This window comes from Budorcas taxicolor, chromosome 18, assembly GCF_023091745.1.
Source record: "Budorcas taxicolor isolate Tak-1 chromosome 18, Takin1.1, whole genome shotgun sequence".
Lineage (NCBI taxonomy): Eukaryota > Metazoa > Chordata > Mammalia > Artiodactyla > Bovidae > Budorcas > Budorcas taxicolor.
The window spans coordinates 6,151,726-6,177,153 of record NC_068927.1 but is presented as its reverse complement, the minus strand read 5'-3'; the positions used below and the strand labels follow the sequence as shown (position 1 = coordinate 6,177,153).

At 50.4% G+C, this 25,428-nt stretch overlaps 2 protein-coding genes across 2 annotated transcripts; both read right to left on the bottom strand.

Annotated features, from left to right (window-relative positions):
* SYCE1L (synaptonemal complex central element protein 1 like) lies at window positions 1–12,674 on the bottom strand. Its single transcript, XM_052656159.1, has 9 exons — window positions 12,614–12,674; window positions 4,978–5,037; window positions 4,684–4,788; window positions 3,812–3,866; window positions 2,212–2,275; window positions 1,313–1,382; window positions 1,140–1,263; window positions 926–1,010; window positions 1–141 (listed from the first exon to the last, which is right to left on the bottom strand). The coding sequence occupies exons 1-9, from the start codon at window positions 12,672–12,674 to the stop codon at window positions 61–63; spliced, it is 705 nt and encodes a 234-aa protein (XP_052512119.1). The 3' UTR covers window positions 1–60.
* On the bottom strand, window positions 11,831–21,701 carry MON1B (MON1 homolog B, secretory trafficking associated). The gene is made up of 5 exons (XM_052656036.1): window positions 21,309–21,701; window positions 18,685–19,005; window positions 17,315–18,134; window positions 16,795–16,942; window positions 11,831–14,188 (listed from the first exon to the last, which is right to left on the bottom strand). Exons 1-5 carry the CDS (start codon window positions 21,454–21,456, stop codon window positions 13,979–13,981), a joined length of 1,647 nt encoding a protein of 548 aa, XP_052511996.1. The 5' UTR covers window positions 21,457–21,701; the 3' UTR covers window positions 11,831–13,978.
* Window positions 21,702–25,428: the final 3,727 nt, after the last annotated feature.

The window sequence follows — 25,428 nt, the reverse complement described above, 5'->3', positions numbered from 1 at the left end:
GTCCGCAAACGTGGCCTTTATTTCCGGGCGAGCTTGAAGGAAGGTGGGGCCGGGTGGGTCCTACCGGCCTGCGGCGGTCGTCGGGACCAGCTGCATCGGCGGCGCCAGGTCGCCCTCACTGGGGAGCTGGGGGCCGGCCTGCTGGGGTGCGCGGGGCGGGCGTCAGGCCTGCTGGGAGGGGGAGTGGGGGGCCGGCCTGCTGGGGTGCGCGGGGCGGGCGTCAGGCCTGCTGGGAGGGGGAGTGGGGGGCCGGCCTGCTGGGGTTGGGGGGGCGGGCGTCAGGCCTGCTGGGAGGGGGAGTGGGGGGCCGGCCTGCTGGGGTGCGCGGGGCGGGCGTCAGGCCTGCTGGGAGGGGGAGTGGGGGGCCGGCCTGCTGGGGTGCGCGGGGCGGGCGTCAGGCCTGCTGGGAGGGGGAGTGGGGGGCCGGCCTGCTGGGGTGCGCGGGGCGGGCGTCAGGCCTGCTGGGAGGGGGAGTGGGGGGCCGGCCTGCTGGGGTGCGCGGGGCGGGCGTCAGGCCTGCTGGGAGGGGGAGTGGGGGGCCGGCCTGCTGGGGTTGGGGGGCGGGCGTCAGGCCTGCTGGGAGGGGGAGCTGGGGGCCGGCCTGCTGGGGTGCGCGGGGCGGGCGTCAGGCCTGCTGGGAGGGGGAGCTGGGGGGCCGGCCTGCTGGGGTTGGGGGGCGGGCGTCAGGCCTGCTGGGAGGGGGAGTGGGGGGCCGGCCTGCTGGGGTGCGCGGGGCGGGCGTCAGGCCTGCTGGGAGGGGGAGCGGGGGGCCGGCCTGCTGGGGTGCGCGGGGCGGGCGTCAGGCCTGCTGCGGCGGGCCCGGTCCCCACCCGCCGAGGACGCCCCGCGCCCGCACGCGCGCCTCCCGCAGGGACCCCGGGCCCTGGCCGCCCGCTCTGTCTCGGCGCGCCTGCCGGCTCTCTACCTCTCCAGCGCCGGCCCGGTCCTCTGGAGTGCTCTGGGTCTGGGCGGGGGCCTCCCCCCGGAGTTTCTCCGGCTCCGCCTTCAGCCTGCGGGGAAGGAGCGCTGAGGATCCCCGGGGCCCGCCGGGAGGTCCGGGCGCGGGGGGAGCCCCGCCCTCCAGGGAGCCAGCGCTTGGGACAGGCCTCGGTCCCTCCCCACCTCCCCGGCCCTCTCACCCGCCGATCACCGCCCGGGCGGCGGGGGCCTCGGGCTGCGCAAGCAGCCGCCGCTCCACGTCCTCCAGCCGAGCCAGCGCCTGCCTCTCTGGGGGCGGCCGGGGCGTCGTGGGCGGCGCCGGGGCTCCCGCAGGCCGCCCCGGCCCCGCCCCCGCCCCGGGCCCAAGTCCCACCTTCGATGAGCAGCTGCTCCTTGCTGCTCTGCAGGGCACGGATCTCCCAGGCCAGTCGCCGCTTCAGCATCTGCTAGGAGAGAGAGGAGCCCTGTCCCTGCAGCTCTCCTGGTCCTCTCCTCCTCCGCGTGTCTTGGAAAGTCCTTATCTGAATTAGTGGGTTCATGCCTTCATTCAGCTACCCATTCATTCGGTGTGCAGCTTCTGGGGCCTGGGGGGCTCGGGGAGAGACACTTTCCCCCTCAGTCACTCCCCAGGTCCCCGTGTTCCTCTTAAACCTCACCTCTTCCCACTATTTCATCCCCCAGCCCCATGGTTTGCTCTTCCTTAAATACACCAGGCACGGTTCCCTCCCAGGGACATTTGCACTCTGACAACTGCGTGGCTTCCTTGCTTATTAATCCGTGTCTGTGTTCAGATGACACCTGCTCACAGAGGACTTCCCCACTGGCATTACAGGATCCATTGACTTATTTTCTTGTTTTAGACTCTGGGCATGCCCACCCTGTGTCTCTAACCAGCTTGGGAACAGCAAAGACTTGGCCCCTCTGGAGTGCTGCTGGACACATCCAGAGACACTGGCTGAATGAAGGGATGGCCTGGCCATGTCTGGGTCAGAGTTCCCACTCACTACTGCAGGATGAGTACTCTAGGCAAGCAGGAGGGGAGCGAGGTTAGCAAAGGCCAGGGCAACAGTCTGGGTGCCGGAGGCTGAGTGTGGCAGTGGGGGTTGGTGAGAGGTGGCTGGGTGGACTGAGCTGAGCGGGTGACAGGAAGAAAGGAGTCAAGGACCACCCCTTGGCGTTGGGCCTGAGCAGTAGGAGGACCCTGGGCCCATCAGCAGACATGCTGGAGCCAGGGGAGGAGGGGCTTCAACAGAGGCAATGATAATGGCTCACGTGGAATTCCCAGAGGTCCTTGTGTGGGCCTATCAAATCCTCCAGCTGTTCTTCCATGGGCGACCTAGGGGCAGGCATCCAGGAATAAGCAAGCACAGGGTAGGACTGACACCCAGCCTGGCCCAGTCTGGGGCTTCAGATCTGTGCCTAGGGCTCCCTCTGCTAGGAGCCCCTTCATGGGTTTTATCGTCCAGGCCTTGCATCCAACAGCTCGCCTTGCAACAAGCTTGCCTTCCAACAAGCTCTCCCTCAGGCAAGCCCCACTCCCATCCCCCACACCAGGCCACTCCAAGCCCTAGACCCAGGGTCACCCCAGGGTTACCCCAGCTTCCTCTGTCCTTGAGTCTCTGTGATCTGAGAGTTTTGGATAGAAATCTGCTCTGTGTGCTCTGCCAACATGTAGTTCCTGGGAAAGGAAAGAAAACCCTCAGTTATAGTCTCTGAATGAGCCATTAAGCCTTCTAGCCGGAGTGGGGCTGGGAGTCTGTTCAGAATCTTTATCATTCTCCTTTTTAAAAATCAAGTGTGAACCTTATAAGCCTTTCTTGACACTCTTACCCTGTCCATTCTGTCTCCCATCAAACCGTGCCTTTCCAAGAAATCCCTGTGAAGGGTACATTGGTTTAGTTTCATACATTCTAAAGCCCAGGGTTGAAGCCTGGATCTGCTATTCCACTATAATCTTATATAAGTTATTCAACCTCTGTGGATCTGTTTCCTCACATGTAAAATGGTGGGACTGTCATTGTGAGGACTGGTTGATAACTGAACACTATCTGCTCCTCGGACAGTGGTAGGTGTGGTGTGATTAAGCATATATACACTTTAACTATCTGTCATCAGGTTTTCCCACGTTATTAAAATCTTGATGCCCCAGGGTGTGAGACCTCTGGTCACAAGAATGTGTTAAGCAAAGGTTCAAAGGATGGAAAGACAGATGGATAGGTGGCTGGACAGTGAATTGAATAGGTGAGTGATAGGCTGGAGAGATGATGTCTGGTTAGAGAAATGATGAGTGGAAGGATAATGGATGGATGGAGAAGTACAGGAAAGACTGACAGATGGCTGGCTGGCTGGCTGGCTGGGTAAAGAAATGAATGGCTACATGGATGACTGGAAAGGTGGAGAAAAGAAAGAATGGCTGGCTGGATGAAAGATGATTAGATGGAAGGCTGGAAAGATTAATGGCTGGCTGGCTGGCTGGAGAGTTGGATAGTTGGTTGGATGTATGGGAGAGTGGTTGGATGGGTCGGTAGATGGATGGGTGTGTAAATGGGTGGCTGGGGGCATACATGAGCAGACAGATAAACAAATGTTTTGGATGGCAGGAGAGCTGGATAAACCATAGGGGAAGACCTAAAATAATACCAGTGGATGGAATTTAGTATCCACTTGATAAAGAAATAGCAATGAATGATTAAATGAGTTCAGCTGAACACTACCACTTATCAAAGATAAGCAGGAGAGGCTCTCATCTAGCCACTCGATTTTATACAAAGGGGAAATGAGTGTGTGTCCAAGATTTCTTTCCCCTAGCTCTTGCCCCCTCCTCCTTCAGGCCGGGAAATGAGGCGGGGAAGAACCAGGCAGGACCTCTTACCTCTGTGCCTCCTCCGCCTTCCTTTGGCAGTACAGCTGGAGGGTCCGCAGTGCCTCTGCAGGGAGAGGGACCAGGGGGCTCTGAGGAGTCAGATGGGGCAGAAGGGGCCTCACAGCACACTGGCCAGGGCACTGAGGGGACTTCAGTGTTTACTCCAAGTCAGGTGGCAGCTGAGGGGCAGATCTGAGCAGAGAGGGAAGCACCTCGCCTCTGATCTCAGGGGGATTCCTCTGGCTGCCTGGGAACTTCAGGCTTTTGTAGGGGGGCCGGGTAGAATAATGAGGATGAAAGGGCTGGTAAATACCTTGCTTTCTGCTCAAAACCTCCTCTAGGTGCACTTTCTCTCCATTCACTGGAAAACAAAGGGACACTTTGAGTCTCCAGGGGCCTCATCCTATTCCCAGACTGCAACTTCATGCAAAGGGAAGGCCCCAGGTCACACAAGATAAAACAACCTCAGGGGAGGGCAGTGTCTTCTTGCGGGCCCTGCACCCATCTCCTGCTAGGGACCATCTTGATCCAGCTTTTTCCCCCTGGGAGCCCACATGCCCTGTAAGAAGGGGTGAAGGACTCCAGGACTCCCTTGTGTAGCACGTGCACAGTAGAATGGGGAGAGGATGAGAAATGCAAAAGTACACCATGACAAGCAGGAATAAAAGCTATGAAGAAATAAATCAAACTGGGGGGTGCGTGCGAGATGAGGTGGTATTTGGTGTTTAGAAGGGGCCGCCAAGGTAGACCTGTTGGGGTGAAATTTCAGCTGAAAGGTGACTCAAAACAGCGCGAGGTGATGTGGGTTATGTAGGACGAAAGCATCAAAGGTGGAGGGAACAGCCTGCACAGAGACCCTGAGGTCAGCACTGGCCACGAGCTCTCTGCGCCCTTCTGCTGGTCCCACTTACAGGAGTCCAGGTCCCGACGCAGGGCCTCCCAAAGAGCTTGGGCTTCTCCCAGTTCCTCGCTGGATTTCTCCTTCGCTGGGCCAGAGAAAGGACGAAGACACAGGGTGAGGTGGCCTCCAGCCTTGCTGTATCCTGCAGACTGGGATGCTGTAAACCCACCTTCAGACAGTCCAGAGGGGCCTGGATCTTACAGGTGATGCAGCGGGGGCTTCCCCAGCCCATGCCCCTCTTGGCCAGTGGGCCTTCTTAGATCCCGGAGTTTACCTTGCTGAAGCTCATGAATCCGGTTAATCAGGTCTTCAATCTGTGGCTCCAGGCTTCCCTCTGCAGAAGGAAATAGAAGACTGAGCCAGAGACGGCAGGTGCCTGGCTGTCCTGGGCAGAAGGAGCAGGGTGGGTGTTGGCACTGTGTCTCTGCTGCTGTCGATCAGCATTTATGGAGCATGCAAGAGAAACTCTTGCAGGGCCCGCATTCTGGGTGGGAAAGATGGACACTGAGCAAAGATTTGTGATGTCAATGCTGGTGGCAGTGGATGCTGCAAAAGGACCATGAATGCAAAGCCCCTGCAGTGACTGAGACATATGCCTAAAACATTCGGCTAAGGGGCCTGGGAGGGCTGGCGTGAGTCTAGTGAACTAGCGGAGTAGCAGGAGGCAGGGTGGAGACGTGGGGGTGGCAGATGGCCCAGGGTCTTCTGGGCCGTGGCAGAGGCTTGTGCATTTAATTCTGAATGAGGTGGGAGACAGTGGACACCTCCTGAAAACCCCCACCGTATGGAAAGCCTGGAAGGGTGGGTTGTCGCTTCTGCGTATCTGGACTCTGGTGTTCAAATATGAGGAAGATACCACTTGCATTTTGACAGCTATCAAATTCTCCAATGACAGGGAGATCACTGCCTCTTTAGGGAGTCATCTCTAACTTCGCACAGTCCAAATTTCAGTACTCTGAATGCGGAAGCCCTTCTCGTCCTCTCTGGCTTCAAGATTGAAAGCGCAGAATTGGGGGGGGAAATCTGCCCAACCTTTGCTGGGTGTCACTACCACCCCGAGACATCCTGAAGGTCAGTTTCTGGATTTTTAGGAGGCCACCAACCCCAGCTCTTGTGAATTCTTGGAGACTGAGTGCTCTCCGAGGTGCTGATTAGGACGTGACTCCCTGAGGTCTTTGTTTTACGGAGGATGGTTAGGGTCACTCTACATTTTCAATCCCCCTATTCCTCTACCTAATTTTAGCCTAGGCAGCAGCTCCAGTGCTGTAGCCACAGAGTCAGGGAAGGGAAGGTTTTCATTTATTTGGAACAGACCAGTGGATTGTAGTATTTTAAGCTGCTGATGGACTAGGGGAGAGGAAGATCCAACCTCAAACCCAGCCAGTACTTTGCCCCAGCCCTGACGTAGATACTGGATGCAGGCTGGCTCCCAATCTCCCATCAACAAGCAAAGCCAGGTGCAAAGCTGTTTGTGTTGCCATCTGCCATTTGTATATAAAAAAGGACAAAGAATATACACCCAAAATGGATTTTTTTTAAATCTCCAGAAAAATACCAGAAAATTTAAAAATATTTGCTGCTGGCCTATGGGTCCAGGAAATGGATGGCTGGTGTGTGTGTGTGTGTGTGTGTGTGTGTATGCACACATGCATTTGTGTGTTGGGGAGTAGCTTATATGTCTTGAATTTCGAAGCTGTGCTTTTGGTTGAAAGAACTAAATGGTATAAGAGGGAGAAAGTGCAATGGGATAATTTCCCAAGGTTGTGAGTTGAGGGGTCGGGGATTGAACCACATCTTCCTGTCTTAAAACCTCTTCAAGCTAAGCCTCAGACACAAGGAGACACATGACCTTTCTGCAATTTTTTCACCATTTCCAGCAAGTCTTCGGTCTTTTCTGAAGACTCGGTCTGACCTGTGGAATGAAAACCAGAATTACAGCGTGCAGTGAGAGTGAGAGGGGACTGAGGAAAGGCCCACACTTGCCTGGGCAGGGAGGAAGAAAGTCTCCGCAGGTTCTGAGAACACCCTGGGCTGAACCAAGGGTCGGCCGAGGGGCAGCCCCCCAGCCAGGGCAGGGTCCCTACAGGACCCCTGTCTTTTGTCCCTGAGGCTGAGGGAGTGTGGTGGGTGACTCAGAACCTCTACTGGTCAGCTCTCCCCGAGAGGTTGCAGGACACCACCCTTAGCAAAATTCAGGGGTGAGAGAAGTGAGGCAGTTTTGTTACTGCTGTTCTCAATCAGTATGAAGTTGCAGGCAAAGCGATGGGACAGAATGATTTCATATGGATTTCTTTCCAATAATCATAGGCCACTACTTGCAAATTCTGAAAGAAGCGACGGGTTTAGGACATGGTTTAGCAATGGCTGCTAACATCCACAAAAGACCCCTGGATATTGTGAGCCTCCTGATGAAAGAACACAACACCACCTGTGAAGGACTCTGCTCCCCATCCCCCAACCCCGACCAAGAAAAAAAGAAAAAGGAATACTATCAGATTTCCATTTCTAAATACCAATTCAGAGGAAATATGAGGAATAGGAAAACATGTTAAATGACACAATGGGGATGAAGTCAGCATCATCCAGATGCTGGGAAATTCCACACATAGGACAACGAGGTTTCTTCAACAAATAAACTACAAAGAAGGAAAAGAGGGGAAGACGAAACTATAGATTAAGAGATGAGACATATAGCAGTCAACTCTAATGAACAGACTTTATTTAGGTCTTGATTCAAACGTAATTTTGCCACATATATTTCTAGGTACTTTTAAAAGTGAGCCTGTGTTACTTATAACAACAACAAAACCGGTAAAAATACCAACATCTTAAACTCTTGTGAAATCAGTGAGAAAAGGGCAACTCCTAGTGACTCACTGCTTGCTCTCTAAGAAAAATTAAGCAGAGAAGATGAAAAGAAGCTCATAAAACACACATGACAGCCAAAGAGTAAAGGAAGAAATGCTTACCCACCTTGGTATACAATGCAAAGTCCCTCCCTCAAGACCTAAGTTCCTCAGTTACCCTCTGCAGGGCCACCTGTGCGACAGGCTATTTGTGTGTACTCAGTGATCATTCACATCACATACAGGCAAACCACATGCAAGCATTTTCTGATAAAGATGGTGTCATGTCCCAAATGGCATTTCACAGTTCATATTTTTCCTTTTTATTTGAAAAATATTCATTGGTTTGACTGCACGGGTCTTGTGGCACGCAGGATCTTCAATCTTCACTGCAGCATTTGCGATCTCTAGTTACGGCATGTGGCATCTGCTTTTCAAGTTGTGGCATGCAGGATCTTTAGCTGCAGCATGTTAACTCTTAGCTGCGGCACGTGGGTCTAGTTCCCTGATTAGGGATCGACTGAACCTGGGCCCCCCGCCTTGGGAACGTGCAGACTTAGCCAGTAGACTGCCAGAGAAGTCCCTGCATTTTTCTATTCGATAATATATACACTAATGATCTTTTAAAGTTGTCTATTGATGGACATTTAGGTTGCTGCTTTTGCTGTTACAAATAATGCCACAGTGACTGTCTGCATTAGTTTTCTTGAGAAGCCATAACAATACCTCTACCTCTACGTGGGTCTTTCTTTTGTGTCTTTCACCTTAAATTCTATCTTTGTATGTTCAAATTTCCCTCTTCTTATATGACACCAGTTATTAGATTAGGGTACAACCTTATTCTACACGACACTTAATACAGTCTCAAAAACTCTGTTTCCAAATAAGGTCACATATTGAGGTTCGAGTGGACATGAATTTTAAGGGGACACAATTCAATCTAATATAAGATCCTGGTACATTCTTCTTTATGCATGCATCAGAATGTTACTGAATGAATTCCTAGAAGACTACTGGATGGATCAAGGGGCATGTATGTTACTAAATTTGGTATTTTGAAGTTGCCCTCCCCTTAGAGGCCCATGGAAGACTCCTTCCTCATACTCTTATCCTTCAAATATTTTTTCAACCTTTTGCCAATCATATAGGCCAAAACATTATTTCATTTCAAACTTTCTGGTAGTAAATACAAAAACTTACTCAACTCCTCTGGATCAGAAATTCCACCTCAAGGCATCTATTTTAGGAAATAATTAAGGATGGTGGGCAAGACTGTTTCATTGTCCATAATCTTAAAATACAGAAGCAACTTAAAGATACCTTAGTTGATTATGGCACCTTCATAGGCTAAAATTCTTTGCAGCCATTAAAACTCCTGCTGTAAATCAGGGGCTCTTAACTCGAGCTTATTAAATTTTGCTGAAATATTTGTTATTATGTTCACTTTCTTTACATCTTTTCCCCTTATATTAGTATGCATTCATTTAATTTTGCATTTGAATTTTTAAATTACTTCATAAACAACTGTAGAAGAACAAGGAGTAGAAAGTAAAAGTCTCCTCTCACCAACAGTCCTTTATCCAAGTCACCCCAAGCTCGAGGAAGACACTCAGAACTCGGTAAGATGTATTGCATGTATTGCTTTAATTTTCACTTACCCAAGTAACATTCTAAAAACATTCAAGCACTACAGAAATATGTAAAGTAAAATGCAACTCCCTTCTCTTCTTAGCTCTCAATCTTATTGTCTTTCTCTGGTATCACTGGTTGGTATGTCTCCTCTGGATACTTTTAAGTTCTTCAAATACTCTTAGTATTTGGAATTAAAAAAATTAAATCTACTTTAATAATAAAGGGAAGTGTTTGTGATTACTTGTTTTGTTTTTAATATTATGAGGATTTTCAAATGCGCATGAAATTAGATAGGATACCGTGATGAACTCTAGTTTACTCACTGCCCAGATCTAACAATCATTAATATCCACCGATATTTGCTTCAGCTATTTTGTGTGTGTGCTGAAATATTTTCAAGTAGGTCCCAGACTTCATGACATTTCATCCCTAGATGAAATTCATTAAGAATCTCAAAAAAACAGTCTCAACTACTAGAAGACATTTTCTTAGATGACTGCAGTTTAAGAGTCTCACCAAGATTAACAATCATCACTAATCATTGGATCATTTATATCACCAAATACCCACAACACATCTGGTTTCCCCTGATTGTCCCCATATGTCTATTACAGCTGGCTTGTTCAACCATTTCTGTGAAAGCTCCGTTGTTCCTCTCCACTGCATTTCAAGTCCTAGTCACACAGTAAGATCATGCTGCTGCTGTTGCTAAGTTGCTTCAGTCGTGTCCGACTCTGTGTGACCCCCTACCAGGCTCCCCCATCCCTGGGATTCTCTAGGCAAGAATACTGGAGTGGGTTGCCATTTCCTTCTCCAGTGCATGAAAGTGAAAAGTGAAAGTGAAGTCGCTCAGTCGTGTCCGACTCTTAGCGACCCCATGGACCGCAGCCTACCAGGCTCCTCCATCCATGGGATTTTCCAGGCAAGAGTACTGGAGTGGGGTGACATTGCCTTCTCCAAGTAAGATCATGAGTGATCGGTAAATCTTTTAAATAGTTCAAGTAACATCTTGACAAAAATTTAAAAAAATCAGTGTGACAAAACAAAACAGCCTATGGAGTATGAGCCCCTTTGAAACATTTTATTTTGAAATAATTTCAGATGTACATGAAAACTGTAGAAACAGGCCACAGTGCTATTTGCCCCTGCATCAGATTCCACATTTGAGAGCATTTCTGCACACAAATTGCAGATATCATAACCCACTATTTCTTAATATTCCAGTACATATTTCTAAGGGAACTCTACCAGTATAACCATCAAAATAGAGGTGTTAATAACTTGACCAATATTAATGTACAATCCCCAGATGCCATTCAACAGTTTCCCCTCTTATATTTTAAAGTTATTCATTACTACTGGCGTTTTCCTTTAAAATTTAAAAACATGCTTTCACTTCTGCACAACCTCCAAAATTCAAGTCCCTTGTTCAGAGCCACCAGTTGGGCCTTTAACCTTCAGACATTTTTCTATGTAACACACATAGAGCTATAACTGTATAACTGAACTGCCTCTCTTTCTTAATTCTAACTTGCTTTCCCTCATAAGAACATGATCCCTATGAAGCTTACTCTGTGTTAACGAATCACGGTGTTCGCCGCCCCCCCCCCCCCCCTTTTTTTTTTGGCCGTGCTGCAAGGCTTGCAGGATCTTAGTTTCCCAACTAAGGATTGAACCATGGCCACAACAGTTAAAGTGCTGAGTCCTAATTCACTGGACTGTCAGGGAATTCCTATAATCTTCTCCTTTTAAAATTAACTGTAATGAGTTAAATTGGAATTTATTTCTTCCTGCCTCTTAAAAAAAATAATGTCCACCACATAGGCATGCCGTAAAGCGTGAATATACTTAAAGTTAGCCATTTCCATGATTGTTTCTGTGTTTTGCTCCCATCAACATTCCAGTGACCCTGCCTGGTCCATACATCTGTGTATTCTATGATTTTCAAGCACCGCGACCAAAGATAAGAAATAGCGTTTTAGATGCTATGCCTATTCTGACAAACTGCCTCCAGCAAAGCCTTTGCTGGCCACTTCTACCATCAAGGCAAAAGAAGTCCTGTTCTGCCAGAGTAATCAATAGCAGATATTCTTCCTGTTCTAAAGCCAATTTGGATGGTTTAGAAAGGGCAACTTGATATGCTTTTCAATTTGCTCCATTGCTGGTGAAGTTAATCATAACTTCCTTTCTTAAAAAAAATGTAATAATACTAGAGTTTTTTCCCCCCACAGTGGCAGCTATATTAAGTGCTTAATAAGGGCAATTTATTGGCATCTTCTTGTTGAAAGCTTGCACTCAACATGAAGCCATAATCTAAGAGAACTCTGTGTTATTTCATTATTCATACAATAAAAAATAAAATTACTGAGCACCTACTTTTGCCAAGTAGGCACTGTTTTAGGTGCTGGGGAAATGGTAATGAATGTCTGTTCTCAAGAAGCTCACAACCTAAGGCAGACAATATCCAAGTACATAATCATAATCATTGTTGTCATCTGCACAGATGTTTGGAAAAATGTAATCCAATGTGTTTATTATCAGTAAGGTGGTCTAAAGAGTGTGTAGGCAGGTCAGAAATAGATGAAAGGAGTTGACAACTGTTAATACACAGTGACCAGTACATGGGCATTCATTTTATTTTCTGTGCTTAAGTACATTTTGAAAATTTTTATAGTTGAAAAAAAAAGTGCTAGTGGCATAGCGGGGGATCATTGTCTTCGACAATTTTCCTCTTTTGCCTAGACTGCAATTTCCAGCTCCCTCTAGAACAATTCTGTCTTTCCTCTCACTGGGGTAGGGGGCGTCAGTATTAACAAAATGCCGGGAGAAAAGAAGCTCTCTTGAGAGTGGCCATCCACGATTAATATTTAAGAGTCCATGCAAAGTGTGGCATGTGCTGGGAGGGTGTGAAATGACGGTATTGGAATTACTGTTAAGTTTTCTTAGATGTGGCAGCAGTTGAGTGGGTTTTGTGAGATCCACCCCTTTATTGTTTGAAAAGATGAATACTGAGGTATTCTATTTAACTCACGTATAACCAAAAAAATTGACAAGTTAATCTAGATGCTGAGAATTATACATGTTTTTATCTCCGCTTTGTTGGACAGCAGTGTATAATTTTTTTTTTTTTTTTAGTACTGGTACCAGTATTTCATTATTGTAAGGAGACAAAGGGCTTCCCTGGTGGCTCAGACGGCAAAGCATTCACCTGCAATGCAGATCCGTTTCTTCCCTGGGTTGGGAAGATCCCTTAAAGACAACCCACTCCAGAATTCTTGCCAAGAAATCCCCTGAACGAAGGAGTCTGGAGGGCTACAGTCCATGGGGTTGCAGACTCGGATACGACCGAGTGACTACCCACTGCACTAGGGCAAGGGGACGAAGGTTCCCTCCCTTCGACCCTGGATGCCAGAGGCCCCTTGCCTTCACTACGTTCACCATCCTCCACGACTTCCGGCGACTTCACTTCCCGAGGCTCCAGCTTCCCCGCCATTTTCCAGCACGCAGCTGATACGCGTGCGCTTTGGTGATTGGTTAAACAAAAACACGCGACGGCAGAAAGGCGGTACAGCGTGCACGTGTCCGGTGCGTCTCTGCGCATCAGTTGACCAGGGTGAAGAGCGATGGGCGATCAGCTCACCGAAGTGGACCACCCAGAGATCTCTGAGCGACAGTTAGCACGTACACGTGCAGCACGAGCCTCCAAGCTCCAGCTTAGCGAAACCTGAGGCAGGACTAGGGTCTTGGTTGTTGGGGTGTTGAGTGTTGCACACACACGTAGAAATTACAGGCAGGCCTCGCTCTCTGTCTCATCTTTGCTTGGGTCGTGCGGTTTGTGAGTCGGACAACTGTGCAGGTGCTGTGTGGTGGTGCACAAGTGGTGCAGTCCCCTTTCACAAATCCTCATTTAACAGCCTATGAGCGGTCACGAATGAACAGAATGGGCCATGGAAGCTAAGTGGATCTGTGTAAAAATTTTGGATTTCAGTCACTGTGTGAAGTCGGGTACTTTGCCCTGGGTTACATAGGCAGGTGGACGCTGGAGGTCACCTTCTTATTAATATTAGCAGCAGCCAGCACTGATGGGGGCATTTTATACTGGGTAAAGATGAAGCACATGAAGGGCAAAGGAAATGTCCTTGTGGATATCAGTTTTAGGCCTTTTATGTGCAGTTCTCTTTTGTTTAAAAATATCCTCAGGCCGTTTCAGGGCACAGACTTGGTCCTACATTTCCAATTCCAAAACTGCCGTGGGCCACCAAGGGAGACCTTGGCCAGCCCTAGACACTCTGGGCTGAGATCCCAGGGAGAAGCCAGGCCCCTGTCGCAGGAGCGAGCGTGGAGACGGTCCCTGACAGAGGCTGGAACACCATCCAAGTGGAGAAAGTGAAGGCAGAGGGAGGGGAAGAGGGAGTCTTAAGGATTTTCCCAGAGGTGGAGGGGCATGAGGGGACTGGGTAGGCAGCCTGCTCACCTGTGTGCAATCACCCTGCCACCCATGTGTCTTTGGTGAGCAGCTCCCCAGATCCTGCTGCACTGCCCAGGGAGACTGGGACCAGCCACAGGACATGGCAACCCACCCCAGTATTCTTGCCTGGGAAACTACATGGACAGAGGAGCCTTGCAGGCTACAGTCTGAGGGGTTGCAAAAGAATTGGACTTGACTGAGCGACTGGACACACACAGACATACTACCACCACCAACCCCCCAACCCTGCGCCATTTCCAGGGTGAAGACAGAAGGTAAAAGCCCAAGGTGGTGGTTCTCAACACTGCCCAGTCTGGAAGGTCTGCCTCTCAAGGGCCAGCAAACAAGCCATTGTGGGAAGCTTGGTCCGTAGAAGCCGCTGGGGCTGCTGGGGGTGTGGAGTACTTGGGTGGGTAACGAATGAAGAGCCGATCCTCCTCTTTCTTCACCCAACGCAGGAGTTTGGTCACTGCGAGGATGGCACCTGCCTTGGTCACCAGGGGGCTGAGGCAGGTATACAGCTCAAATTTGGAGGTCACCTGCGGGTTTGAGAGGAGACATGGTCAGTTGGTCCCGAGCTGGCCAAGCTCAGCGCTGTCCATCCTACCCTAGCCCCGTACCTGTCTTCTGTCCAACCTGGCCACTGTGCTAAAGCAGGTAAGCTGATGCTTCTGTATCATGAGTGGGCCAGGGGATCAGCCAGAACCAGTGATTTCAACTGGGTACTATGTGTGTGTGCATATACACTCTCTGGACCTCAGTTCACTCATCTGTGGACTGGAAATAATGACAAGAGTGCTTAACATTTAATGAGTAATTGTTGTATACAAAGTCCTGTTCTAAGTTCCACACACTTACATTTTTATCATCTGTAGCCTGGGTGTGATGTGAGGATTAGTTCAACTTAATCTTCATACCAACCTGAGAGGCTTAACCCAATCCGGTCACCAGCACCTTTCCACACCGCCTTTGTTCTCCCCCTCATTCCTCCTGTGCCAGCCACTCTAGCCTCTGCCTGCTGTTCCTCAGACACAGCCAGGCTCAGCCTCACCTCATGGCACCTGCACAGTCCTTTTCCTCTGCCAGGTGTACTGTTCCTCGAGACACCCACATGCCCTGTGACCTCCCCTTCCACTTAGATGTCATTTCCTGACCGCCTGATCTAAAATCCTGGGACTACCAGATTCTGGTGTTGAAATACCATCCTCTACTAAAAGGTTCAAGGACTCACTGGACAGATGGTGGATTTTAGGACAGGCACAGAGAAATTACAAAATAAGCTTGGACTATCTTTTGCCAGAAAGTTAAGAAGAACTTAAGCAGTGATACAGATGTGTCAAAAAGGCATAGGGGGAGGACTTCCTGGTGGTCCAGTGGTTCATACTCCACCACAGGGGAGACAGGTTTGATCCCTGTCAGGGAACTAAGATCCCACATGCCTACACAGAGCAGTCAAAAATTTTATTTAAAGAAAAAAATAAAAAGATACAGGGGCCAGTCTGGCTAAATCCATGGCTTCTGCTGACTAAGCAAGAGTTTGAGCACAAAAATAAAAGACAGGAAAAGATTTTAGCTCATTGAATTTAAAAAAAATCCATGATATGAAGTTTAAAATTCAACAAATAAACAAGAGCAAGGAAAGCTCTTTCATACAGCAGAATCTCAACCAATAAACATAGACATTAGGATGAAATGAGAAAAATCACCATATGGTAAATGCAGAGAAACAGCTGTCACAGGCAAAAATCATTAATGGATATTAAAATTAGTGGATGAAAATATGGTGAAAAAGAAAACACTGACCTAATCACCACAAGATACTGACTAATTACAAACGGCAAAAAGACTAACTATAAAGTGGGAAACCTGGCAGATATCACCTTAACGAAGTGAACAGGAGTCATGTCAACATTGGGACACAGTGATGTCATGGTCCTCCTGATACAACACAGAGAAAGACATCTGACACTTCTGCAAGAGGCTTGCTCAAGATGCGTGACCTGACAAAATATTATTAGAAAAAAACAAGTTGAGGGGCATTCTACAAACTAACTGGCTGGTACTTCCTAAAAATTCCCAGGTTGTGAAAGACAAAAAAGACCTAGGGAATGTTCCAGAATAAACAAGACTAGGAGGACACAATCAATCTGAATATGTGCTCCTGGACTGGATCATGGGCCAGTGAAAGGACATGAGTGGGACGACTGGTGAAGTCTGAATGAAGCCTGTGGATAAGATGTGATTGCATTGATGTTAATTCCCTGATTTTGATGAGTTCCCCTGGTTATATGAACATCTGGAGAAACTAAGTCAAAGACCTACTTCACATAATTTTTTGCAACTTCTTTGTGAGTTTAAAGTTGCTTGAAAATGAAAACAACAAAAAAATTTTTAATAAAATTCTCAGAATAATGCCTGATACATAATAGACATGCAATAGATGAGTTAAAAAATGAGCACTAAATGTCAGAATCTAAGGGAAGAGCCATCTCCAATGGAGTCACGTTGACCAAACCCCCTGAACAGCTGACCTTTACCAGAAGCGTGGACAGCAGTCCTGAAGAGACCACAGGGAAGGCTACCCCAAGTGGAAGGCACAGCATGGAACCAAGCCTGCAGTGCTCAAGTGCAGGGGACAGACAGAATCAAAGTTCAGCCGGTACCCACGGCCAGAGGGTGGGGCTGATGTGAAATTGACAGGCAAAGTGACTGTAGTTAATGGGACCTCTTGAGAGGGGAAGACATTAATGAGGGAATGGTCAACAGAACAATGAGTCTAAGAGGTTTCAGACACTGAGACTGATGGGTTTCAAAGACACATGGAAACTTCCCTGGTGGTCCAGCTGCTAAGACTCTGAGTTCCCCATGCTGGGGACCCAGATTGGGTGCCGGGTCAGGGAACTAGATCCCACAGGCCACAACTTAAAAAAAAATTCTGCATGCCACAACAAAGACCCAGCACAGCCAAATAAATATTTAAAAACAAAGACATGTGGAGTGACAGGGACAGGGACGGATACAAAACCACAGCCCAGGCAAAGGTGTAGTGTGCTTAAAGGAGGCTGCTGTGGCTGGAGGGGATATAGCGGAGGTAAAGAGGCTTGCAGCGTGGGAATCGACTCCTTCAGAGCCCTGCTCAACTCACCCAGGCCAGAAGGGTCTCCTTCTCAGCCACGTGGTAGATGAGGCGCAGCGGCCGGGAGGTGCTGTGCAGCCGGGCGTGCAGGCGGTGGTACAGGTCAGACAGGCGCTGTCGCTCCTCCTCTCTGCTGTAGGGGGCCTCCAGCTCAGGGCTGCGTTGACGGAGGAGGGTAGGGGATAGGGTCAGTCCAGAGCTCTCTTGGTTGGCCCATCTCCCCTCTGTCTAGGGAGTTCAATTAAAGTAAGGGAGCTGAGCCTCCTCCCCCATTAGACTGGAGGCTTCTTAGGGCCTAACCTCCCTATCAAACATGGGGACTCCTGGAGTCTTGGGGTGTTCCTCTCCATCAGGACAGGGGACTTCTTGAGGCTGGAGGCTGACTCCCGCATCAGGCAGAGACCCATTCTACTGCATCTCTGGAGAGCACGGCCGGCTCTCTCTCCAGAGTCTTGTCTGTTGAGCGGCTGAACCTTCCAGTTAGATAAGCTTCCCCACCCAGCCAAATGCCCACGGGGGCAGAGCCCACCTGGTAAACTGGGGCAGCTGGCGGTGATGGTCAGGGATGTCCAGCGGCTTATAGAGGAAGTGCCGGAGGCCAGGAGCGCCCACAGCCTGCACCCTGTAGGCTGAGGCACTGGCCGATGCAGCATTTGAGAAGCTGGCAGCTTCCCTGAGGGCACGCATGGCTCCGAGCGAGTGCATGCCCTCGTCGACCAGGCGCCGGCAGGTGGCCATGTCATGGAAGGCCTCGGGGTCGGTGCCCAGCAGCAGCAGGCAGACGGGCATGGCGTCCAGGCGGGCCACGTAGGCGTAGAAGAAACCATCAGGATTGAAGCGGGGGAGACACACGGGTGCCCAGGCCTCGCCTGCCGCAAAGGCCGGTGCCCCTACCCAGTCCAGCAGCAACTGCAGGTCGGCAGGGTCCAGCCGGCACTCGGCCAGCACCGTCCGCTCCTGGGCGGCTGTCACCAGGCGACCGCCCACCGCCAGCACCGAGAGGGCCAGGCCGGGCGCTGTGCAGCGTCGGAGCAGCGCGCCCAGCGCATCCCGCAGTGGGCGAGCCAGAGGCACACAGCGCACGGCGCCCAGCAGGAGGGCCCCCGGGTCCCGCTCCACACTGTCCAGAAGTCGGTCCAGGGTGCGCTCCGAGCCGGCCAGCAGGCGGCGGAGATCATAGTTCTGCTTGCGCGCAAAGATACGAGCCACGCTGGCGCGCGTCAGGGTGCTCACGATCTGGGCGTGCACGGCCAGCAGCTCCCCACGCAGCTGGGCGGCTGACTGAGGAGTCCTTGACACGGCCACCAGCAGCAGCGGGCCCTGCTGTAGGAACACCAGCTTGTGGTCCTCTGGGGGAGGGGAGGGAAGGGACGGTCGGAGGGAGATGGGTCAGTGGTGGCATGAGGGGGTCACATGGGGCTCTTCCACAGCCCCCACCCCCCCACCCCCGACAAGGCACACACAATTGGTCCAAGCCCACTCTGTCACTCAGGGGACACCAGGACTAGGGTAAGGACAAACTAGGGGAGCTGGGACATTTGCAGAGATATGATGGGATGGTCAAGAATCAGGCATACAGCATGCAGTGGGGAAGATGGAGAAAGGAAAACTAACAGAGCGAGAAAAACACCCAACTCACACAGCTCCCACGCTCAGGCTCTCAGGCAACAAGGAAGTATCCAGCCAGTTATATCCCAGTGAGTTGATCAATCGAAACTCAGCAGGGTAAACGGACAGGTAGACCCCCTGGACAGACGCCTGGCCAGCTTCCACACACACTGACTCACTCCTAACTAGCTCCATAGTGCCCTAGGCAGCCAGCCAGCCAGCCGGCCCTCCTGCCAGCCAGCCAAGGCCCCAGTCACTGTCGCCGATCCTGCCCCCTGCCCCTCTGCTCACCAGCATAGATGGCGCGAATAGCGTCTCCTGCACTCTGCACGAAGGACACCAGCGCTGTCATCACGCCCATGGTGGTCGACAGGGCTTCCACGCTGCCGTACCGCGAGTAGATGGGCTTGCCGGCCTCACTCAGCACAAACACGTGCTTCCGCTTGCTGCGCCAGTCCTCGTCACTCGGGTCCCCGCCCGGGCCCCCCGAGCCAATCTCAGGGCCGCCCAGAGGACTGCCCTCGGAGGCCGCGGGGCTCCAGAGCCCATAGGTGCATGATGGAGCCTCTGACTGGAGCAGCAGGCTAGGTGACTGGTCCTTGGCCTTGGATCCTGAAAGGGAGCCCCCCAGTAAGTCATCTGCCTGTGGACCCCCACCAACCCCAGGTGTCCACAGAACCACCAAATCCCTACCAGCCCTGCAGTGATCCCTGCCACTGACACACACCTCCAGGTGTCTCCTCTGCCCCTCAGTGATGTCTACTAACACTTAGGTTTCAATGACCTCCCCCACAAAAACTCCAATAAGCCCATCTAACTTTCATTACTGAACCCTCTATTTCCCTACCAAATAATTATTCCCCTTTCAATAACTGCCATTCCCAAGTTTGCAAAGCACCCCAACACCTGTGAATGATCATTGATATCTTCATCTTCAGTGAACCCCCATTTACTCTGACCCCTCATGTACTCTCCTGATATCTGCTCATTACTTAAGGGCCACCATTATATCTACTATCATCTGTGTCAGCAGTTATGCACCCCTCATTACCCTAACCCCTTATTTATCCTCACTGATGTCCACTGATCCTAACGACACTATTGACTCTCCTGGTGACCCATTTATATTCTTGGGGAAGACCGCTAATTCTCCTAAAGACTGCCATGATGATCCACTAACATCCAGATCTTTAGGACTCGCCCAACTTCCTATTCGTTCCCACCGCTGCTCGGTAACATTTCAGTGACCCCACATTAACATAACTAATACCTAGATCTTCAATGATCTTCAGTGACTGCCCCAACCCACAATTTAATCTACTCCATGTCCACTGCATTCCCAATAATGACCACCATTGACCCCATTAACATCCAAGGCTTCCAATGACCCCTACTGATTCCCCGACCTTTATTCTCATTGATATGACTCTCCTCACTGATATCCACCCCCTCCCTACAATAACCACCATGCTGCTGCTAAGTCACTTCAGTCGTGTCCGACTCTGTGTGACCCCATAGACGGAAGCCCACCAGGCTCCCCCATCCCTGGGATTCTCCAGGCAAGAGCACTGGAATGGGTTGCCATTTCCTTCTCCAGTGCATGAAAGTGAAAAGTGAAAGTGAAGTTGCTCAGTTGTATCCAACTCTTAGCGACCCCATGGACTGCAGCCCACCAGGCTTCTCTGTCCATGATTTTCCAGGCAAGAGTACTGGAGTGGGGTGCCATCGCCTTTTTTAATGACCTCTATTGCCCTTCCCCATGGCCATTATTAACATTCAACAGTGAAATCCACCAATTCATTGCCCTCTACTGACTACCCTCCCATTTATTTTAGTCAATGTCCACTGATCCCCATTGACAACCAGTATTATCCACTGGCAACTATGTATCAATACTTTCCCCATAAAATCCCAATGACCTCATATTCCCTCACTCTCTCATTGACAGTCCCCAGTTACCTCCTCCCAATACTTCCCAAGTTCTCAAAGACAACCCGTTACTGATTTTCAGTAATGTTCAATGATCCTTTCCAACGACTCCATCAACATCCACTAATTCCAAAGTGGTCAATGAGCACTCATTTCCCAATGATTTCTGCTAATCCTCCACTTTATACCACTATATATATGCTGGGGTCTTCAAAGATCTTCCTACTGGTCCTCTGACTCTCTAATTGTCTCACTGATGTCCACTGTCTCTCCAACAATGATCACCATTAAATCCACTAAGATCTGGCTCCTTAAAGATTCCCTCCAATAACTGCCATCAACTCCTCAAAGATGTAAATACTGAGTGTCCACTGGCCTCCACAGATCTCCTTTCCCACTTCAGTGATTTAAAGCCCCCAAAGACACTAACTTCTAAATAGTCCCCCTTGACCATATTAGGGCTTGCTTCCCTTGTGGCTCAGCTGGTAAAGAATCTGCCTGCAATGTGGGAGATCTGGGTTTGATCCCTGGGTTGGGAAGATCCCCTGGAGAAGGGAAAGGATACCCACTCCAGCATTCTGGCCTGGAGAATGCCATGGACTGCATAGTCCATGGGGTCGCAAAGTGTCCGACAGGACTGAGTGGCTTTCACTGACCATTTTAACTTTCTTTTGGTCATCATTGATCTAAATAGCCTAAACAACCTGGGTCCCTCTCTAACCTCAACTGATCCCTTTCTGATTCTTCAAGGGCCTATATTCACACCACCTCCCCAGTGAACATCCATTGACACTCGCTGATTTCCTTTTTATTCCTCAATGATTTAAACTACAACTCGAGTCCCCAATGACTTCCCACTGATCCAAAGCATGGTTTAAACTACTTCCCTGAGTCCCAAAGACTCCTCTCTGGGCCCCCAAGAAACTTCCCCAAGAATAACACCCCTTAGGAATTCCTTCCAAGACCCTAGTGAAGGGAATGTATACCTGCTTTCTCCAAGCTTGCATCTCCAGGATCGGGTAAGTCCTTGTGAACCCCTCCACCGTCTTCAGCCTCCTCACTGGGGAACCGCATCTCCTCCAAGTCCTCCGCATCCCCAGCGACTGGGGCAGTAGTGTCTCCTCCGGCCTCCATCTGCACATCCCTGTGGGGGGGTGGGATGGAGGGCGACCCGCAGCAAAAGAAACTTCTTAAAAGCTTTTACTCAGCCCGGCCTCCTTGCACACACTCCTGGGGCTCGTTCTCTCCTGGCGTTTCAACAGGATGAAACATTCAAAAACACGACCACATACTTGCAACCTCCAACACTTCCCGCAAAGGAAGGCTCTGCCAAGCCTCAGCAAATAAAGATATACAAACACCTGTTTTAACTCTGCATCTCAATTGGCCAGGTACCATTAGTTCCCGTAGCCCCGGAAGCACCACACTTCCGGGTGTGGCTGCCGTCCTGCCACACTTCCGGGTGCGACGCCTCTCTGAAGGTACTTCCGGTTGCGGAGCTTTAGTCGCCCTCCGGGCGCCAGACCCCTCCTTCCCCCCGCCCACTCGTGTTCCCTCACCGTTGAAGTGGCCCGCGCTGCTCCCGGGTCTACGACGGATCTGGCCGGCCCGGTCTGCACTCACTCTCTCCGCGAGAGCACGTGTGGCTACAACTGGGGCGAAATGGGCCCACTTCTCGTGCGAAAGCCGCCGGCGTGAGGGGGGCGCGGCTCTCGCTCAGCCAATCCGGAGTACGGAGGGCGGACTGCCTCGCCTCTGGCCCAATACAGCGAAGCCGGTCCCCTGAGGTCGTCCCGCCCCATTCCGTCTGAGTAGTGTCGCCACAGAAACCTTGCGTCAGGTCGCTGTTGGACCCGCCCATCCACTGACTGACATTTCTCCGGGCCCAATGGAAGGCTGGGGCCTAGTCCTCTCCGAAGCTCGCAGCTTAAGTCTTAATAGGTGGGACTCGCCAGAATGGAGGAAACCTCATCCTCCGTTATCCTCCAGGAAAGGCAGGGGCAGGAAGGCGGAGTGGACACTGGACAGAGGGAAAATGCTTGACGGACAAGGGCCGCCCGCAATCGGAGTACCGTGCGCAGGCTGGCCAACTTAAGAATTCGGTTGCTAAGGCGAGAGGCGGGCCTCTCAGAGGCAGGAAGTTTTTGTGGGTGTCTGGGGATTCAGGCAGCCTAAGAGCTTGGCGGCCTCTGGAAAAAGGGAAGCTCATGGCGCAGAGGGGTGAGTTTGCAAAGGCAATGTGTAGGCTGACCAGGCCCTGCCCAAACGCGCGAAAGGCAGAGCTGACCTCACTTCCGAGGATGGGTCTCTGTGGGCGAGACTATGCAGGTTAGGAGCCCAGGCCTAACCGGGGCGCTTGTGGGCGTGCCTTTGGCAGGCTCCTGATTCCTCCTTCACTCCAGCAAGGCTTGATCATCACCTTCTTTGCTGGCTTTTTTCCAGCTTGGGCAGCTAACCATTCGCCCTCTGTTGTATGAGTTTCACCCTTTTGGTGGCCTTATGGCCACTTGGGAGGGCTTATGGACCGTTTCCAATAGTGACAGGATTTCAGAAGCATGCTTTCTGTCTTGACGGTTTGACTGAGGAGCCCCTATTCTTTCCAGATTGCCCGTGAGTGTGCACCAGGGAGAATGCATAGTGAAAGTCCCTCGTCTTCAGTGCTTAGTAGGGATCTTGTCAGAGCAATGATTTCTGGTCCATGAAGCTGCTTCCATCGGTGATCAGTCCCACATGAGGCTCAGTGGAGGGTTGGTCCCTTAAGTTCCATCTGCTACAGTACACTAGCTCAATGACGTGTAGGCAGTTGTGCATTGAGGGGTGCGAACAATGGCAGCATTTCAGGCTGAAGTGACCTGAAGTCTTAAGTTAGGATTCTCTAAGAGAATACTCCTGAATTCTCTCAGAAGTCAGCCAATAGCTCCCTCTTTTTTCCAGTAAAGAAAAGATTTGAGGAGGGACATACACAGTGGTGGATTGCCCCAGGCTAAACTTCTCAGCTTCCTGAAGCCTGTCATATGTAGCTGCTACAGCTGGAAGGAAAGGGAGCCACCCCTTAACAGTCTATACTAGTTGTTTTGAAAAGTAGGCAGGGGGTCATTCCCCAGAGCTTGAATTAACACCCCTCCAGACTCAGGCCTTGTCTCTCCTGGACATATAATTTGAAAGGTTAGGCTGAGGCTAACTTTGTTTTTATTGTTTCAAAGGCTGTCTGGTACTCATTAGTCTAAGTAAGGGACTCAAGATCATGTCCCTTTAAAGCCTCCTAGAAGAGTTTTCCTCTGAGCCCATAGTTTGGGATCCAAATGTGACAGAACCCTGCCATTCTCAGGAAGACCCTCAGGTGCCTGTGGGTCTTGGGTGTTCTTAAGTCTGAACTGCCTGTTGTCTATTGGGCAAAAGATCCCACTGTCCTTAGGAAAGGAAAAAGCCTGGATAGGTGACTTGTTGCTGACATGTCTAGGCCTCTTTCTGGGAGACCTTATATCCAGAATTGGCCAAATAGTTCAGAGTTCTGATGGTGTTTTGTAGACTTTTCTCATATGTAGAGCTCGCTGTGCGGAGAAGGCAATGGCACCCCACTCCAGTACTCTTGCCTGGAAAATCCCATGAATGGAGAAGCCTGGTGGGCTGCAGTCCATGGGGTCGCTAAGAGTCAGACACGACTGAGCGACTTCACTTTCACTTTTCACTTTTATGCGTTGGAGAAGGAAATGGCAACCCACTCCAGTATTCTTACCTGGAGAATCCCAGGGACGGGGGAGCCTGGTGGGCTGCCATCTATGGGGTCGCACAGAGTCGGACATGACTGATGTGACTTAGCAGCAGCAGCAGAGCTTGCTGTGAGCAAACTGTCCACATATTAGAGTAAGAATCCTTTGTCTAATATTAAGTTTCTAAGGTCCCTAGCCAAGGTTTCCCCAAAGTAGTGTTACCCAGTGAATCGGGTCCTGCTGTTCACTCCTTACAAAATCAATGCCCACAAATGTCGGTGGAGAGAAAAGATGCTTTGAATCAGAATGGCAGCAATCTGGGGAGAAGGTGGACTCAGCATCCCCAGAAAGCCACTTCTGAAGATTCTCTTCAGCCCTGAAAGTTTTGAAAGGGAAACGGAAGTAATCTCAGTTCATCTCTGAGGTGGGGAGTGAGAGTTGTGGCTGTCCTCCACTGTGTGCAGGCTTGTGGACTCCTCATGATCTTCCCCTACATGTTACTCTTGTTCACACAGTGTGTTCAGGCTACTGAAGGCGAAGCTGGAGAAGAGATCTGGTCACCTGTTAACTACTTATTCTTCATGTCTACTTCTTTGATCCATGGAAAGAACCAACAAGTTAGGCAAGGTATTGTGAGATTACAAGATTTGAAAAGTGTGCTTGGGTTGGAGTTGAGAACATGGGAGTCCCTGATTTAAAAGTGAATTACAATATAGCTTTGCTAAGGTGACGTGGACAGGGGCTTCCTACTGAGGGCAGTTTCCTGCAAAGAGCTGCTTTCAGTAGGGAAATTCTTAAATCCTTGATGGAGGTCCGTCCAAGCACACTGTTGAACTACCTGTGTTTCTGGGTCCTGCCAGGTAAAAGCAAATAGCTCAGGGGAGAAAGAGCTCCATCTCCTTTTCTGGGGTTTCCATGAGCGCCATCTGTAGGCTCAAAGCATGCTCTGGTGGGTGGGCCCCTGATGTCAAGCTGTTCTGGCAAAAATGTTACTCGAGCTTTAAACTTGCAAAGGAGATTCTGTCCCCAAAGAGGGATTGAACACTCTGACATATCATAAGAAACTGTTTCAGGGTGGGGTCCCCTAGTTGACATTCTGGAAGTTGTAAGAACAGATGAGTTTGTGCTTCTTCAGGGACTCCTGTAACTGGGGTGAATTGAGATGTTTTCTGTGTCGGTTTGGTGCTTACCACAGAATGTTGTGCCCGTATCTATTAGTAAGTTAATCAACTTGTTCCCCACCATCAAAGGAGCCTGGAGCGCCTGTTGGGAGATTGGAATTGCATGCATGCATGCATGCCTCTAGTTAAACGGAGCCCCCTAGATCTCTGCGTTTACTTTGAGTGTTCCTCTCTTTCTACCATACAAGAGGCTCCTGGCTTCCTTGTATTGTTTT

Bases quoted from the DNA above. Each gene is read 5' to 3' on its own strand.
- SYCE1L (XM_052656159.1), bottom strand. From the start codon at position 12,674: ATGGCGGGGAAGCTGGAGCCTCGGGAAGTGAAGTCGCCGGAAGTCGTG. The intron at 3,867-4,683 runs GCTCGTGGCCAG...CTCTCCCTGCAG, and splicing joins CCAGCAGAAGGGCGCAGAGA to AGGCACTGCGGACCCTCCAG. The intron at 2,276-3,811 runs GTAAGAGGTCCT...GCCTGCCCCTAG, and splicing joins AAGGCGGAGGAGGCACAGAG to GTCGCCCATGGAAGAACAGC.
- MON1B (XM_052656036.1), bottom strand. From the start codon at position 21,456: ATGGAGGCCGGAGGAGACACTACTGCCCCAGTCGCTGGGGATGCGGAG. The intron at 18,135-18,684 runs GTGAGCAGAGGG...CCCCTCCCCCAG, and splicing joins TATTCGCGCCATCTATGCTG to AGGACCACAAGCTGGTGTTC. The intron at 14,189-16,794 runs GTGAGTTGAGCA...TCAAACCCGCAG, and splicing joins AGGAGACCCTTCTGGCCTGG to GTGACCTCCAAATTTGAGCT.